Source organism: Schistocerca piceifrons, chromosome 9, assembly GCF_021461385.2.
Source record: "Schistocerca piceifrons isolate TAMUIC-IGC-003096 chromosome 9, iqSchPice1.1, whole genome shotgun sequence".
Classification (NCBI taxonomy): domain Eukaryota; kingdom Metazoa; phylum Arthropoda; class Insecta; order Orthoptera; family Acrididae; genus Schistocerca; species Schistocerca piceifrons.
In genome coordinates this window covers 151,178,467-151,197,168 of record NC_060146.1, presented here as the reverse complement: position 1 = coordinate 151,197,168, position 18,702 = coordinate 151,178,467, and the positions used below count along the sequence as shown (strand labels likewise).

At 40.0% G+C, this 18,702-nt stretch overlaps 1 protein-coding gene across 3 annotated transcripts in view; it reads right to left on the bottom strand.

Annotated features, from left to right (window-relative positions):
* Nucleotides 1–18,702, bottom strand: part of LOC124717223 (nuclear RNA export factor 1-like) — a 218,397-nt gene that overhangs the window by 65,933 nt on the left and 133,762 nt on the right. For all 3 annotated transcript variants that reach the window (XM_047244011.1, XM_047244013.1, XM_047244014.1), the window contains 3 exons: nucleotides 13,692–13,818; nucleotides 8,759–8,958; nucleotides 1,237–1,343 (listed from right to left, as the gene is read on the bottom strand). In XM_047244011.1, coding sequence (XP_047099967.1) covers nucleotides 1,237–1,343; nucleotides 8,759–8,958; nucleotides 13,692–13,818 — 434 coding nt within the window. The remainder of the gene's footprint in view (nucleotides 1–1,236; nucleotides 1,344–8,758; nucleotides 8,959–13,691; nucleotides 13,819–18,702) is intronic.

Here is an 18,702-nt window from a genome sequence, read left to right as displayed (position 1 = left end):
GGAGAGCTGCACCAAACCAGTCTTTGGAATCAAGGCCAGAACAGTGACAAATGACGATGGTTAAGATATGCATCAACATTTCCGAAACATTTTAATTCTTGTATTTCAGTTCCATAAAAGATTTAGTTTATAATCAGGGAAATGGAGAGATCTGTTGGGGGTAAAAATTGTAGAGAGAGGCCAAGGAATGACTACAGTAATTAGGTTCAAATAGAATGTAAGAGGGCATGCTGAAACCAATGTGTCTTAATTTTTTATTCCGTTTTCAATATCAGTTGAGTTATTACAAGTCACGCATATCACTCGGTCAACTTTCACACTTTCCTGACGCAAGTTGCAGCCCTTTGCTGCTAGAGGATTCCAAATTGTAGCATGTAATGTAACGCTCCTTCAACATAGTCAGCCATTTTACAGTGACAGTGGTGAAGACCACAGCAACGTACTGCTGCAGTGTGAAATTCGCCTCACAGTTGCATTACACATTTGTTTATAACCTAAGTAAATTTACAAGTTTTATGTCTGGAAATTGTTTTTCACAGTGGAACCACAGCTTTTACAATGTAGTCATCATAAGCACAATAATGCTGACTGTGTTATACATGACTGGATAGCTGCACATGTTACCACACAGCTTCTAGGATTCAGGCAGGTGTGCTGGCATCGGTTCGAATCCACACAGTGGATTAACAATAAGGGCCAGCATGCCAGTCAACCCGGATGTGATTTATAGACAGATTTCCATGTCCAAATAGGTGAATATCAGGCTCGTTCAAAAGCTCTTCCTCAGTTACATGATTCAGAGACATTAACAAAAAGCTTGCACATTTTTACATGGATAACACTACATGCAGACAGTTTTGGGTACACATATTTCACACTGGAGTGTAATGGGGTGGTGACAGGAAGGGAATCTAGCCACCCCTTAAATTAACAGTGCCAAATCAAATAGTAAGCATGCCGATCCCAAAGATGTACGATAAAGGAACAGGAAAAAGAAGAATGATGACTGTATTATGCCAACTGCACACAGACAATAACCTGAAACACGCATTTGAATAAATGCTGTTATAAAAAAGGGGGGGCTGGCTGCTGTATTGTTTTCATGTAATTTAATCCACATTATTATTTTAAAAGGCTGTTAATAAAGTCACTGTAATGTCACATTACCTACTTTGAAATGATACATTACTACATAGTAATGTTATGAAACTCGTGTTGTCAAAATGCAGCACTCACCTAATATAGGGACCCTTGTTATGCATTTGACATATCGGATTATGATCCAAGTATACTTCCGAGATTTGCAAAGTGCAAGGTAGTGAAACTGTACCAGTGCTCTTTATCTGTGAACAAAAACATGCTATTGGTACATTATTGACAAAATGTAGTAGTTTGATGTAATGTTAAAATGTTAAGTGTTACTTATTTGCTAATACTAGACAGAATGCACATTACATGAAGTGTAATGTAACATTAGCAATGTAATACGCATTATACATGAAATGTAATACAATTCTACATGACTTCTGAAATTCCTCAACTTTACAGATGAACAGTGTGATGTTCATTGCCCATCTTTGATTTTGTTCAAATATATTTAAATGACTGACAGCACTGCCAGGTGCTGAGAGCAACCTGTTCACTGACTGGACTGCAAAAAGACTACGAGATACTGCTGCCGTCACACTGCTATTTACATCGGATCTCTAGCCCTTACATTCACAATACCACTGGATGCATATTTCTTCTCAAGTTTCAGTAATTATCAGCTTCCACCTAATCCATACCTTTCAAACATCAGAAGGGAACAAAAGACCCTCGTTTGAGAGTGACATTAAAAAAAAAAAGTATTTCCTGGGAGGTACAATACTTCCAGTTGAAAGGAAAAAACTTCTTTTGAATTTATATATTTTATGTCCAAGACAACATAGGAAATCACTAAATGCCACCTATTCACAGTAAGTAGAATGGTTGTGCTTACCGCACACAATCAGTTGAATTTGGTTGTGAACGGTTTCTTGTTTTTTCATCCAGCACACCTCAGGTGTGTACAGAGGATATGAGCAGTACAGCCTTATGTTATTTTTATATTCATGCCATCTGCATTACTTTCTTCTAAATTATGAAATGAAATGCAATAAGACTGGAATCAGGAGAAAGGCTGTAAGTTTCTGGGACCACGCCTCACCATTGGGTAGTTCTTGTGACTGGATAACTTTGTTTTCAATTAATATGGGCATTATGGGGCTGTATAACTGTTTCTCTCTCGTAACCAGATCGTCCTTCAATTTCTGCTTATCAGCTGCAACCAATTGTCTGACTTAATTTTTCCTCCATATAAAATAACGACTTTTTCTATTCTCTATATTACAAAAGATAAAATAATTTTATTCAGTATAATTACAAAAGAGAAAATAATTTTCTCCAGTACAATTACAAAAGAGAAAATAATTATCTCCAGTACAATACATTTGTCCACAAAGATGCTCTGGCAGTTGCAAAATAGAGGGATTAAAAGTGCATTTCCAAAATAACCACCATATTCCACACCCTCACACCTGAGGAAATTTATGTGGAAAAGGTTTTGAGACCAATGGAAGGGTTACGGTAACAATACATGATCCAGAACTTAATTTCAGGGATTGATTCTACTAACTGCAACAATGTCGGAGACAGTATGCGGTATTCTGAAAATATTTGCTATGCAAAACCAAACTTGCACTTTCTCACATGGCATTCTGAAAGAAATGGATCAAAGTAATCAGGTAGAAGGAACATTTCTCGACTTGTAAGAAGCCCTGGAGTCATAGCACACCAATGCTTATTAATGCAAGTACTACAATTTGGGATATCAAGAGAAATTTGTGTCTCGACTGAGGGTTACTTATAGGGAGGATGCAGATAGTTTCATCAGTTGGGCAGTCATCGACAGTTGTAGATGTAACTTTGGAAGAAAAAAACAAAATTGTTGCATGATCTCTCAAATTAAAAACAGTAAATCCCAGATTCTTTAAAGAATCTAACTCCCATATACAAAAAAGCTTCAGACATCTGATTACTTCAGAAATGAGTTAATATGTGACTTTTAAGAATCTAAGCAAGAAAAAGTTTGGGAAAGATTTGAAATTATGCTTTGTTTGTTGGAAAGCACTATGTGCTCTCATTATGAAACAGTCGTCAAACTAACTTCACAATAATTCTCCATTATCTTCTTCTTCTTCTTCTCATGGAATTACAACCCTGTGTGTGTTTTAGCCTTCTCAACCAGTTTCCTCCATTCTACCCTCTCCTGCGCAATTCTCCGCAATCCTTGGATTTTATATCTTCTTCCACTTCCTGAACTGCCCCATAGATCTTGCACAACACTCTGTGTTCAAATATCCTGAGCTGTTGCTCATCAACACTCGTTACCATCCATGTTTTGCATCTGTAGGTAGCAACTGGCCTGATCGTGACCTTATATGGTTGCAGAGGTCAACAATTTCTTAAACATGTGGAAGCATCTATTACCACTTAGGATGTGCAGTTTTATTTCAGCTGACATGGAATTTGTGTTGTTAATACTGGAGCCCAAATAGTTAAAGTTCTGCATATGTCAAAAATTGAAACCATCTGCTGATAGTATATCCAAGTTATTATTTTCCTTCTAGGAGAAATTCATGTGCTTAGCCTTTGTTTCATTTACAGAAAGGCCTCTTTCAGCTCACATATTGTCCTCTATAGTAATATCCTCCTCCTACTAATAATTGCTACATCATCAGCATATGTGCTTATCTGAGTCAACTTTGTGCCTATGTAGCCAGATACCTGAAGCTTCAAATGGGTGCTTCAAGAGTCAGATTGAAAAGCATTGTAGAGAGTGTGTCCCCTTGTCTGACTCCTCTACTTATGCTAAACCAATTGCTCAGTTCTCCATCCACTTGCACTGCAGCCTTGGAACCAGCTTATGTTGCTTGGATAAGTGAGACATACTTCGATGGTATACCAAGCAGCAGCAAATCATTTAGCATTTGTGCTCTACCGAGACTAGCAAAGGCCTGCTTGAAGTCTACGTAGAGGTTATGAAGCTCAATATTATAATCATATGCCTTTTCATGTATTTGCCTTAACACAAACATCTGGTCTGTTGTTGATCTATTAGGCCAAAATCGACACTGATACTCCCCCAGAATCTATTCTGCATACGGTACGAACCTGTTGCAGATAATACTAGAGAAGATCTTATAGGTTACGTTCAGCAGGGTAATTCCTCAGTAATTTGAACAGCAGGCCTTGTCTCCTTTCTTGTGTATTGGTTGAATTACCCTAAAGTCCATTCTTCTGGGATTATTTTCTGATTCGATATCAATATCTGATTACTTTAGAAATGAATTAATGTGTTAATATGTGACTCTTAAGAATCTAAGCAAGAAAAAGTATAGGAAAGATTTGAAATTGTGCTTCGTTTGTTGGAATTCGCTAAGTGATCTCATTATGAAACAGATACTGAAGTTTTAGTGCACAAACAGCAACAGCATCTACATCTACATCTACATCTACATCTACATCGATACTCTGCAAATCATATGTAAGTGCCTGGCAATAATTCTCCACTATACCACTGTAGAAAAGTGTGCGGAAAAAACAAACATCTATATCTTTGAAACTTCCTGGCAGATTAAAACTGTGTGCCATACCGAGACTCAAACTCGAGACCTTTGCCTTTTGCGGGCAAGTGTTCTACCTCTTGGTAGAGCACTTGCCCGCGAAAGGCAAAGGTCCCAAGTTTGAGTCTCGGTCCAGCACACAGTTTTAATCTACCAGGAAGTTTCATATCAGCGCACACTCCGCTGCAGAGTGAAAATCCCATTCTGGAAACATCCCCCAGGCTGTGGCTAAGCTATGTCTCTGCATATCCTTTCTTTCAGGAGTGCTAGTTCTGCAAGGTTCACAGGAGAGCTTCTGTAAACTTTGGAAGGTAGGAGACGAGATACTGGCAGAAGTAAAGCTGTGAGAACGGGGCATGAGTCGTGCTAGGGTAGCTCAGTTGGTAGAGCACTTGCCTGCGAAAGGCAAAGGTCCCGAGTTCGAGTCTCGGTCCGGCACACAGTTTTAATCTGGCAGGAAGTTTCATATTAGTGCACACTCCGATGCAGAGTGAAAATCTCATTCTGGAAGCATCTATATCTTTCCTTGTGAGCTCCAATTTCCTTTATTTTATTATGAAGAGCATTTCTCCGTATGTAGGTTGGCATCAAGATAGTATTTTAGCATTCGGAGGAAAAAGTTGGTGACTAAAATTTTGTGAAAAGATCCTGCCGTAACGAGAAATGCCTTTGTTTTAATGATGCCCACCCCAAATTTTGTATCATGACCATGATGCTGCTCCCCCCATCCCCCACTCCGCCCCCACCCACCCCATTTCTCGATGTACTCCGTTAATCGTATCTGATAAGGATCCTGCAATATACAGCAGTACTACAAAAGAGGATGCACAAGTGTAGTGTAGGCAGACTCTCAAGTAAATCTGTTACATCTTCCAAGAGTTTTGGCAATAAATCACAGTCTTTGGGGCGCCTTCCCCAAATCATTTTCTGTGTGTTCTTTCCAATTTAAGTTGTTTATAATTGTTATTCCTAGATATTTAGTTGAATTTACGGCCTTTAGATTATTGTGTAACTGAAGTTTAATGGATTCCTTTTAGCACTCAAGTAGATGACCTCACACATTTCATTATTTAGGGTCAATTGCTGATCTTTGCATCACACAGGTATCTTTTCTAAATCATTTTGCAGTTTGTTTTGATCTTCTGACGACTTTATTAGATGATAAATGACAGCATCATCTGCAAACAACCTAAGAAGGCTGCTCACATTGTCTCCTAAATCATTTATCTAGATAAGGAACAGCAGAGATACTATCACACTACCCAGGGGAACATCAGAAATCACTTCTGTTTTACCTGATGATTTTCCATCAGTTACTATGAACTGTGAACTCTCTGACAAGAAATCACAAATCCAATCACATAACTGAGACAATATTTCATAAGCACACAATCTGATTACAAACCACTTGTGAGCTACAGTGTCAAAAGCCTTCCAGAAATCTAGAAAAACAGAACCAATTTTAAATCCCTTCTCAATAGCACTCAACATTTCATGCGAGTAAAGAGCTTCTTGCGTTTCACAAGATTGATGCTTTCTAAATCCATGTTGACTGTGTATCAATAGACCGTTATCTTTGAGGTAATTCATAATGTTCGAACACAGTACACATTCAAAAATCGTGCTGCATATTGACGTTAACGATATTGGCCTGTAATTTTGTGGATTATTCCTACTGCCTTTCTTGAGTATCTGTGTGACCTGTGGGACTTTCCAGTCTTTGCGTACGGGTCTTTCATTGAGCGAGCAAAAATTCAGTAAGTGATAACTTCTTTCCTTTTATGATTTTGTGGATGGTGGTGGGGTGGGGTGTTCCCTGAGGATTTGAGATTACATGTAAACTTCATCCTCAGATACTGAATGAATGAAGTCAGTGTGTTTGTGAGCCATCAGTCACATTGCCTCAAGAGAAACACACAGTTGCTAACTGTGATTCTTGTTTTATTGTGTTAAACTTTAACATAAGATTATATCTCTTAAAGAGTATATTATGCCAGTTTTTTAAATTTTTTAAATTCCATCAGTAACCACGCAAAATATTGAAAATTGAATTCTTGTTGCCCTTCACTGCAACTGGTACCTGTTTCAGGAAGAGCGATTTAGTAATAAAGGGGATAGTAAAATGGGATGCTGAGTGTATACAAAGAAGGGCAGCAGGAGTGGTCACTAGTTTGTTACATGCACATGTGAGCACCACTGTGATGCTGAAAATCATGACCTGGTATATTACTTTAAGATAAATGCAAACAACTTTGGAAAAACTTTTTTACAGTTTCAAGAAGCAGTATTAAGTGTGGACTAGGAAAACGCTACAGCCTGCGACCTATTACTCTTGTAGGATCCGTGAAGAGTAGATCAGACTAATTACCGAGTGCACAGTGGCATTTCAGCACTCTTTGTTTCCACATTTCGTACGTGGGTGAAACTAGAAGAAAACCTAACATGTGGTCAACTGGGAAGTATCCTCTGCCATGCACATCACAGTGGTTTGTAATGTAGGGATACAGATTTAGACCCAAATGCATATTAACATAATCCTTCCAGAGAAAAATGAGAGGCTGTGGAGTTGCACATGCTATATGAACTTGCCATCTCCACCCTGCTACTGCACATTGCACAGAAGAAAAAGCAAGTCTAAAGTTCATGGTCTTTCTCGAGATCAGAGTGACTTTGAATGTGGACTAGTCATAGGATGTCACCTAAGTAACAAATCCATCAAGGACATTTACATCCTTCTAAAGCTACCTAAGTTGACTGTCAGCAATGCAATTGTGAAATAAAAATGCGAACAAATGACCAGGAAGACCTCAGGTACTGACGGCCAGGGACGGTGAGTATGTTCGAGAGTGACTAAGAAAATCTCATGAAATTGGCAGAATGAATTACTTGTCTTGTGGAAAGACCTACCAGCAGTCCATCTAGCACAATAACTGTGCTTAGGGAGATACAAGGAGTGGGGAACGATGGTTGAGCAGTTCCTCATACGCCACACACTTCTGTAATAAATACTAACCGACATTTGAGGTGCTGTAAAGAGTGCCACCACTGGACAGTGGATCAGTGGATGACAGGAGAGATGCAGTCATGAATCCTGCTGTACCCTGTGACAATCCAATGGAACAGTTTCAGTTCGGTGCTCGCCTGGAGAAAGTCCGATAGCTGGAAGGTTTTCTTCCTTTCACGTGTGCCTATCGGCAACTTGGTGCTTCTGCTTTTTGGTGAGTGGTTTCCTTTAATCCTAACGTATTTACATTCTTCTAGAACTTCCCACAACCTGTATTACAATAGTTAACTATGAAAAACTATTTCTTTAACTGTAGTGTAATACTGGCGTAATCAATTTTTGGTGACTAACGCCGATTGCCTGTGAAGTGCACACAGGAGTGAAGAGATCCGGAGCAGATCCGAGTAAGTGGATGCACAAAATGAGCCTGGCGAGTTTGCAAAATTTTCAAATACATTCTGCACAAGGAAATAAAAGTCCAATCAGATTATACACTTTAGCTTCACATCTCATTGAAGCCTCAAAATCACAGATGGCAGATTGTTCTGTAGCACTAATTAGCTGCATATTTTCAGAATGAATCTGTTGCTCTGCAGTGGAGTGTTCTGTGCTCTGAAACTGATTAAATGTGCATGACAGACAGGGACTAGAGCCTAGAACTTTGTCTTTCATAGACAATGCTCCGACTGACTGAGTTATCTGGGCACAAGGCACAACCCAACCTCACACACCAGTACCTCTATCTTACTTCACAGAAACACTCCTGTGCACTTTGGTGGAGTAGCGTACTCGGGAGAAAGGATTTCTGAATACAGTGAGTTTTTAGGTTCCAGCTCCAGTGTGGCACACAATTTTAATGAGAGACATATCATTTGCATGTCGCATATAACAAATTGGTGGGATAAGGCCCATTCGAGTCTCACGTATTGGTTGCGGCACTGTAGTTTTCACTCTTGTTAAGTCTGTTCTCTTACTTCTATTGTAGAATGTCTTAATCTTTATGTCTGACTTTACTGATCTCAGTTTGGATGAAACTTGCTTAAGCTGTTCAGTAAATGGAGGAAATACAAAGATTGCCACTTTGAAACTTTAACTGATTTAAACTTGCCTTATTGTCCGACAAATCCAGAGTTCGCAGAGACTTCCACTTGGTATGGGCCAGCAACTCCCACAGGGCAGTCAGTGAAGTGATCCCGTTCCCTGCAAGCCCAAGGGCTATGAGCCCGGGTGCCACGACCTCTGCGACCCTCAGCATCTGGTCCAGGATGTGCCAGTTCTCAGTCGGGTCGTACAGCATTTCCTGGACCTCTTACCGATGGCAGAAACGAGAATCGTGAGTGTGAGGATTGACGTATTTCAAATCTCGTGAATGTATCTTTGTGCAAATCTAGATTACCACTATTACTTCTGAGGCAGTAGCTACAAAATACAGTTTCAATGTATTAGGAACTAGATACAGGTGCACTAATTCTTTACATTTAACAAACAATTTCATTTAGTTTTAAGACCATCTTCAGGTTTTTTTTACCAGAATGAAAAGCCATCACAAACTGTTACATAACACATTAACCACCCTGGCAGAATGACCCTTATGCTTCAAGATCCATGGGTTTGGACACTACTGACTACTGATGTTGTCTTTATTATTTTGTATGCAGCCACGTAAAAAAAGAGACCTATCTTATAGTTTATACCGCTCACCGCATTACTGAAATTAACAATACAAGAACGTGTTCAAATACCAAAAATAATTTTCTGCAAGAGTTTTGTTTACAGTACAACAGAATGACTTACATTCTTCAACAGAAATTTTAAGATGATGACAGTCAGTTAATTATAACTTTGGTCCACTAAAGTGCTGTACATCAGTACAAATGCTCACACTTATTTGCAATGGCAGCTTATATTAAACTATGTTACACGTCTTGTTTCTCGAACACAATGCACGAGAACAGTTTACACGAAGCACCAAGTGTGGTGCACAGAACCGAATCCACACATAGTTGTCAGTGAATGGCAAATGACAATCCAGTCTCATATCAAACTGAAACAAGTTGCCTGGCATAAAAGTAACCTTCATTCTTGAAGCAGCTGGATCACAAACAAGTGAATCTGCAGCTCATTCACTGGGCTTCTTATGCAGCCCCGGAGACTCTGGATCCACGTACCAGATACTAAATGTGTGGGGAGGGCATATTGCATATAATATCACTATCTGTGCTACTGTGCCGAGCCAAAAGCCTTTGGCGGTGTCATCTGTCAAATTGTGTCATCTGATTTGCTGTCAGATACCGCATTTTATTTTGGTACAGATAATTTGGTCTTAAAATTGATAAAAATCAGTTTTTAAAATGAAGAATAACTACAGTTGTGTAATTGTATGATGAATAGATGGAAAATTTACTCACCAAACGGTAGTAGGAGAACACACGATAAAGGTATTGAAATTTGCAAGCTTTTGGAGACCCAAGGCTACTTCTAATAGAACGGTGGGAGGGGAAGGAACATGGATGAAGGGAAAGACTGGTGAGATTTAGGAAATGGGAACAGTTTGGAAAAGTCACCCTCAACTTTGTGTCAGGGTGACTTATACAGACAGGTCACAAAATAAAAGGTATACAAAATCAAAACGGAGTGAAGAAAGGAATAGTTACTGAGAACAAATGCTGAAACCAGAAAAATTAATGTAAATTAAGACCAGATGGGTGGTGAGAACCAAGGACAAGTTGTAACGCCAGTCCCCGCCTGCATATTCTGAGAAATAGAGTCTGGAGGAAGAATCTAGATGACACTTGTGGTGAAACAGTCAGCAAGGCCATGACTGTCATGTCGTAGAGCATGCTCTGCAACAGGGAATCGTATGTTGTCAGCCTCTGCCCGATCATTGGTGGTATTCACGCCAATGTAAAAGGCCAAACAGTGTTTATATAACAGCCAGTACGTGACGTGTTGTTTCACATTTGGAGGATGGTGGGAGGGTACACATTGCAAGTCTTACAGTGGGGACAGTCACAGAGGTAGGAGCCATAGGGTAGGGAGATGGGTGCAGGAGGAGGATAGGGTCCGACAATGATATTGTGGAAATTGGGAGGGCAATGAAAAGCTATTCTAGGTGCGGTGGGAAAAATGTCAGACAGAATGGATCTCACTTCAGGGCACAATTTTAGGAAGTCATAGCCTTGTCGAAGTAACTGATTATTAATATATTCGAGATCAGAGTAATACTGAGGACAAGAGGTGTACCGGTACTCCTAAGTTGTTGTTGTTTTTTTAAGTATCAGCAGTACCAGGGCCGGATACGATCGGCCAGGAAATTTTCTTTTGAGCGAGGCTGGTCGAGTAATTATGTCCAGTGAAAGTTGAGGTGAGAATGGTGATGCAATGATGTAAAGAGTCTGAATATGAACAAATATGTTTGTCTTGAAAGCCGGAGCTGTACGGAAGGGAACATTTGACATGGTAAGGATGGGAACTGTCAGAATGTAAGTGCTGTTGTTTGTTAGTAGGTTTAATGGGAACAGAAGTGTGTAGCTGGCCCTCTGTGAAGAAGAGGTCAACATCGAGGAAAGTAGCACAGTATTCAGAATAGGAACATGTGAAATTTAATTGAGAGAATGTATTTAGAGATTCCAATAACAACAGGTCAGCCTCACCATGAGTTCATATAGTAAAGATGACATCAATGTGTGTAAACCAAACCAATAGCTGAAGCCTTATGAATCCCAGAAAAGCCCTATCCAAGCGAACCATGAAAAGGCTGGTATAGAAAGGAGCCATTCTGGTTCCCATGACCGTGCCCCTGATCTGCTTGTACGTCTGTCCCTTAAACGTAAAGTAGTTGCTGATAAGTACAAAATGGATTAAGGTGAGCAAGAAGGCCACCGTAGCTTTGGAATCAGGTGTGTATTGACTGAGGAAATGTTCAGCAGTAGACAGAACATGTACATGGGGGATGTTGGTATACAGGAAGGGGGCATCAATGGTGGCAAGTGAGGTATGGGGGGGAGGGGAATTTTAGATTATGGTTGGTGGCTTTAATATAGGAGAGAAGTCTTTGTACTATACATTGTAGGTGTCGATCTACTAATTCAGATATACATTTGGCAGGTGCTTTGAAGCCAGCAACTAGGGGACAACCAGTGTAACTGGGTTTGTGGGTCTTAAAAAGCAGGTAAAAGGTGGGGGGAGGGGGTGGGGGGTTGGTTTGGGTGGGGTAAGAAGTTCTATGGACTGAGGTGTTAGTGCTTGTGATCATGAGTTATCATTGCTCTGGGAAGCAGTGGTGAAGGCTGCGGGATGTTGAGTACGTAGGCTAAGCTCGGTTTGCAGAAGATGAGTGGTAGCTGGTGGTGTGGCTGTCGTGTAGCTGGAGGTAGCTGGAGAGAGAGAGAGAGAGAGAGAGAGAGAGAGAGAGAGAGAGAAAGAGAGAGAGAGAGAGAGAGAGAAATCGCTTTTGAAAGAGTTTAGGAGAAGGTGGGATAGCTTTTTGTTATGAAATCTGGCCTGTTTTTGCAGTTTGAAGCTGGTTTAAATATGGCACTTCTTTATAATGTACCTGGATAATCTGTGACGTACTTGCCTCATCTGTCAATTTCCACTCCATCAGCCTTCTCTCATTCTGCAAAATCCTGCAGTGTTATCTGCCCCTCATGTTTCCTATGATGGTATAATCTGCCAATCCAACTTCAAAATGTAACAAAAGCTCAGACATCGCCAACCCCTGATCAATGGTTCTGGTTGGCTTTTGTGAACTCGAGCCATTTCCTAAACTTTACCAGTGCTTTTCCTTCACTACTCTTCCTTCCCCTTCGAGCCATCTGCCACAGAAGGCAGCCACTGGCTCCAAAAGTTTGCAAATATCGATACTTTTGTAAGTGTGTTCTCCTGCCACTGGCTTGGAGAGTAGGTTTTTTATCTAGCCAATTACATTATATTTTCAAAAACTGATTGTTCCCGTTGATACAACAATGAAATTTCTTCAATATCTAAAAGCTGTCGAATATCGCTTTTACAGTATCCAGGAATTCCAACATATTTCCAATCTGTTCACAATTTATGCGCACACAGTTCATAATGTGTATTCTGTGAGAGATGTTACAACAGTTCTTGGCCAAAATAAAATAAACAAATTTTCGAAAATGCAACATGTAAGAGAATGTACATCCCCACCTTCACACTTTTAAAATCAAATTTCTCATGAAAGCAAACCAAGATCCCAGCAACAGCGTGAACTAACTTGGTTGTGTGACCAATTACGTACACATTCTGTAGTTATAGAAATTGAAGGATATGAAAGGGAAGCGGTGGTTGAGAAAGAAGTGAGACAGGGTTGGAGCCTATCCCCCATGTTATTCAATCTGTACATTGAAGAAGCAATACAGGAAACCAACAGCACAGAAAGCCAGTGCCAGTTCACAAGGACGTCAGAAACACCAAGGATGTAAAAAAATATAGAACAAAAATAACACTAAACCGAGCTGTTCCAGCTGGAAAGCACTGCAGGCTGAGTGGGGAGGGGTAAGAAAACAACTGACACGTGGCCAATGAGTGGGCTGGGCACAGTGTATGCAATGCTACTGTTCGAGCTGAGTGGCTCGCAAATGCATAGAATGCATGCAATAGGGCTACGTGGACCGTAGCCTATACTACTCACTCCTCCGTGCAGGCAAGCTGACACGTGCTCGTCAGCCCTGTGGAGAGCACTGGAATAGCCTACTCTAAACTGAACACTGAAGTCTGTAGACTCTAACTTCAACAAATTTTGGGTAACGTTTGGCACGTAAATTATAGAGCTTTGATGCTCATTGAATTCAGATCAGTTACGGTTACAGGACCAATTATGTGGATGACCAGATAGACATTTCTTAAATCTGCAAGCTCAATATCACAGTCAGTATAACAATCACAAGCGAGTAGTGAGAACAATGCTGGAATTTAATACAAATTCATGAGAGAGAGAGAGAGAGAGAGAGAGAGAGAGAGAGAGAGAGAGAGAGAGAGAGAATATGAATACAACTAAAAACGTTTTATCTTTTACTCACCAGGAATATCATTTATACAAGAGAGATCCAAGAACTTTTTCTGACTGTCCAGCCTTCTGGAAATAATTTCTTTCAGGGCTTCTGATAGATTGAAATTTTTACTAAACAGTTTGATCGTCATTTCAATCTGTAGGGTTAAAATAGCACAATTTTATCAATGAAGCAGAAGGAACACAAAATGTTATAATGACTATACTACTTACAGACGAATGGAAAAACTAGAAGAAGCCGACCTCGGGGAAGATCAGTTTGGATTCCGTAGAAACACTGGAACACGTGAGGCAATACTCACCTTACGACTAATCTTAGAAGAAAGATTAAGGAAAGGCAAACCTACGTTTCTAGCATTTGTAGACTTAGAGAAAGCTTTTGACAATGTTGACTGGAATACTCTCTTTCAAATTCGAAAGGTGGCAGGGGTAAAATACAGGGAGCGAAAGGCTATTTACAATTTGTACAGAAACCAGATGGCAGTTATAAGAGTCGAGGGACATGAAAGGGAAGCAGTGGTTGGGAAGGGAGTAAGACAGGGTTGTAGCCTCTCCACGATGCTGTTCAATCTGTATATTGAGCAAGCAGTAAAGGAAACAAAAGAAAAATTTGGAGTAGGTATTAAAATTCATGGAGAAGAAATAAAAACTTTGAGGTTCGCCGATGACATTGTAATTCTGTCAGAGACAGCAAAGGACTTGGAAGAGCAGTTGAATGGAATAGACAGTGTCTTGAAAGGAGGATATAAGATGAACATCAACAAAAGCAAAACGAGGATAATGGAATGTAATCTAATTAAGTCGGGTGATGCTGAGGGAATTAGATTAGGAAATGAGACACTTAAAGTAGTAAAGGAGTTTTGCTATTTGGGGAGCAAAATAACTGATGATGGTCAAAGTAGAGAGGATATAAAATGTAGACTGGCAATGGCAAGGAAAACGTTTCTGAAGAAGAGAAATTTGTTAACATCGAGTACAGATTTAAGTGTCAGGAAGTCATTTCTGAAAGTATTTGTATGGAGTGTAGCCATGTATGGAAGTGAAACATGGACGATAAATAGTTTGGACAAGAAGAGAATAGAAGCTTTCGAAATGTGGTGCTACAGAAGAATGCTGAAGATTAGATGGGTAGATCACATAACTAATGAGGAAGTATTGAATAGGATTGGGGAGAAGTTTGCGGCACAACTTGACCAGAAGAAGGGATCGGTTGGTAGGACATGTTCTGAGGCATCAAGGGATCACCAATTTAGTATTGGAGGGCAGCGTGGAGGGTAAAAATCGTGGAGGGAGACTAAGAGATGAATACACTAAGCAGATTCAGAAGGATGTAGGTTGCAGTAGGTACTGGGAGATGAAAAAGCTTGCACAGGATAGAGTAGCATGGAGAGCTGCATCAAACCAGTCTCAGGACTGAAAACCACAACAACAACAACAACAACAACAACAACTTGTGAATCTAAAGAACACCAATTACACTGTTATGCTTGATATTAAACAAAATTTAGCTTTACAGCTGGTTTTTAACCTTTCGGAACAAAATCCCTCCGTACGAACTTAGTGACCTTCCCCTACCTATGTCCTTCTGTCCTGCCAAGGATGGGAACTTACAGTTCCACGATGTAGAAACAGTTATGCAATTGTCTGTTGACAGTAATGGAATTTTCCCTCCTGGAGCTAAGTACTAGTTAGCAATTCTGTCTCTGTAATGTTGTATTTATTACACAACAACTTCCCATTAGACTTAGTGTTTGGCAGAGGTTTCACAAAACCAGTTTCAGACTATTTCTCGCTCATTCCACTCTCTAACAGCACGTGGTGAAGAACTAAATCTTTCTGAGCACACTCCAATTCTCATATTTTATGACGATGATTTCAACCTATGTAGGTGGGGGTTGATAAAATATTTTCATATTCAGAGAACAAAATTCTCTTGAAATTCTGTGAAAGATCTCACTGCAATGAAAAAGCCTTCATTTTAATGACTGCAACAGTGACACTTTCTCCCCATCTCACGATAATATGAAATGAGCTGCTCTTCTCTGAACTTTTTCGACATCCTCCTTCGAAAGGATCCTGTATCGCACAACAGTACTAAAGAAGAAGACTGACAAATGTAGTGTAGGCAGTCCCTTTAGTAGAGATGTCGAATCTTCTAAGGGTTCAGGCAATAAAATAGTTTTCAGTTCGCTATCTCTGTGACATTTTCTATGTCAATCTTCCAATTTAAGTTTGTAATTGTAATCCTGAAATGGAACCTAGTATAGCTTCAGTATTCCATTTCTTGTGTGTAATCTCCAACTATCTGATATTTTACATCACCAGCTTTATTTGATAAGATTTGTTTTGGTTGTGTTTTCTTGGTGTTCACTGGGGTAGACTTGCAAGTCAGTTCCACCCAGCCATCACCTTGTGCACGGATGGGTGCTGAAAGTGAGTGTTAATTGTCTTTGAGCTACTTGAATGACCTAAACAACTCAACTTTAAACTTGCTGTAGTCACACCTTCTTTTACAGTAACAAAATCTCATATAACAGACAGTTTACATATTGACATATCGTTTTATACGTATGTAACTCGTGCAAAAATCAAGACAAGAAGTAAACTATATGTTGCACAAGCGAATCTGAAAGTAATTTGTCATGGCATCCACTGCAGCCATGATCTCTCCTCTTTTTCTCCTCGTTTTCTAAACGCCTTCAAAGACTGCCGCCAAGCAGCAAGTGGCCCTATACAGCAGGTCAGATGCTCAGTTGCCGCTTCGCATTACAGAAGTGATGGGTTCGAGCTGTTCTACCGTCTGAACATATTGTAATAATATCTCCCACAGTTAGATGTCCCAACATCCACTCATTACTAAACGTAACAAACCGCTTTCGTCGTCACATAAACTCTCATATATATGGCATATGCCATAAATACTCCCTTTGTCAGAAAAGTTCCAGGATAAGTTTTTTTATTTCTGAGTTTGAATACTCAAAAGGAACAAAGATAGTTTTTATGTTACCTGTATGTGTGCATCCTTGAAATGACCTTGGCCATGTTTCTGCACAAACTCACTAGGATACAGGGCTCTGATTGGCAACATACTGTTTGGGTTCTTGGCGTATTAGTTACAGTGACACAATGGATGCTGATTGTGACCAAAGAGCGAATATTAAGCTCTGCATTAAGCTCGGGAGAAACCCCTAGTGAAACGTGGACAGTGATTAAGCGAGCTATGCAGGTGAGGCACTTTCAAGAAGTTGTGCTTTAGAGTGGCGCGAAAGGTTTTGTCGAGGCAGAGATTCAGAATGAGATAATACCACATTGGTCACCCATCAACAGCGCATACTGATGTAAATGTGGAGCGTGTAAGACAGTTATTGCAAGGAAACTGTTACTTTTAAATTCGTTATGTAACTGTGTGTGTTCTATATCAGAACAACTTAATTTGAATCGTGATGCGTGTCGTAAGATTTTACACGAAGATTTCAGGAAATGGAAACTTAATGCAAAACTCATCCCTCACACACTAATAGATGAACAAAAAGAGGAAAGGCAAAGAATTTCTGCTGAACTACCAGGCAAAGCCAGATGTGATCCCACATTTCTGTCAAAGACTATTGTTGGGGATGAAAAGTTGGTGCTACCAGTATGGCCCTTACATGAAGCATCAAAGTGCTGAATGGCAGAGTCCTGGATCACCAGCCTCGAAAAAGTCAAATGACAACCTTCGACAATAAAGGCAATGTTAATCACATTCTGTGATAGTAAAGGATTAGTTCACCACGAGTATGTTTCTCCAGGTCAAACACCGAACTAAAGCTATTCGATGTTGCTGCCATGATTCGTGACATGCTCGCGACTGGTTCTTACTGCATGGCAATACAAGACCCCCTACTGCTTTATCTGTTACTGTATATCTGGCCAGACATTCTGCTGTTGCCATCCCACATCTGCCACATTCGCCCAACCTCTAACCTTGCAATTTTTTCTTGTTTCCTTGAGTGAAGAGGCTCCTAACAGGAAAGCTTCATCAAGATATCATAAGCATGCAATGGTCTATGACAAATGAGCTTACAAGCATCACAGTTGAAAATTTCTCAGCTTGCTTCCAAGTCCTTCAGAAATGTTGGCAACTGGGCATATATAGCCAAGGCGACTACTTCATAGGAGCTGGGATCATTACTTAGTAAGTGCAATTTCCTATTTTTGAAAAAACCTGTCCTGTATCTTTTCTGACAAACGGATATGCCATCCTAAAATGTCGTGTCACACTATAATCCCTAGGTTTTTAGTGAAATTGACAACCTCTGAAGTCATGTTATGTATCGAGTAACCAAAATTTAAACATGTTGTTTCAGCATTTGTGTGAGGGACCTATTCGTTATGGACAGCTGCCACTTTTCATACCATGCAGATATCTTGTGTAAATCATTTTAATTTGATGACATTACTTGATGGTAAATGATAGCACATTATTAAACAATCTAAGAGGACTGCTCAGATTGTCTTCTAAATCATTTATGTACATTAAGAGCAGCATGGGACCCATAACACTTCCTTGGGGAACCCCAGATATCGCTCCTGTTTGACCCAACAGGTTCCCGTCATTACTACGAACTGTGACCTTTCTGACAGGAACTTATAAATACAGTCACACAACTATGACAGTGCTTCATAACCATGCGATTTGCTTAGTAGCCGGTTGTGAGGAACACTGTCAAAAGCATTCTGGGAATTTAGAAATATAAAACCAGCTTGAGATCCCTTGTTCATAGCACTCATTACTTCATACAAATAAAGGTCCTACTGTGTTTCACAAGAATGATAATGAGTGAAATGCTGGTGGCAGCACTTTTGAGGAGAAAAGAGAGAGTTGTCAGGTACCAATCTGTGCCACGTCAGTGCCAAGTGGCCAAGAGAACTGTGTGTGCCGCACAAACGATGAGTCAGGATACTTGGTCAAAATGTTTATAACATGATTCAGTGTCAACAGGTGTCACTTATACTGTTACACAGGGACTTGAACCCCATTT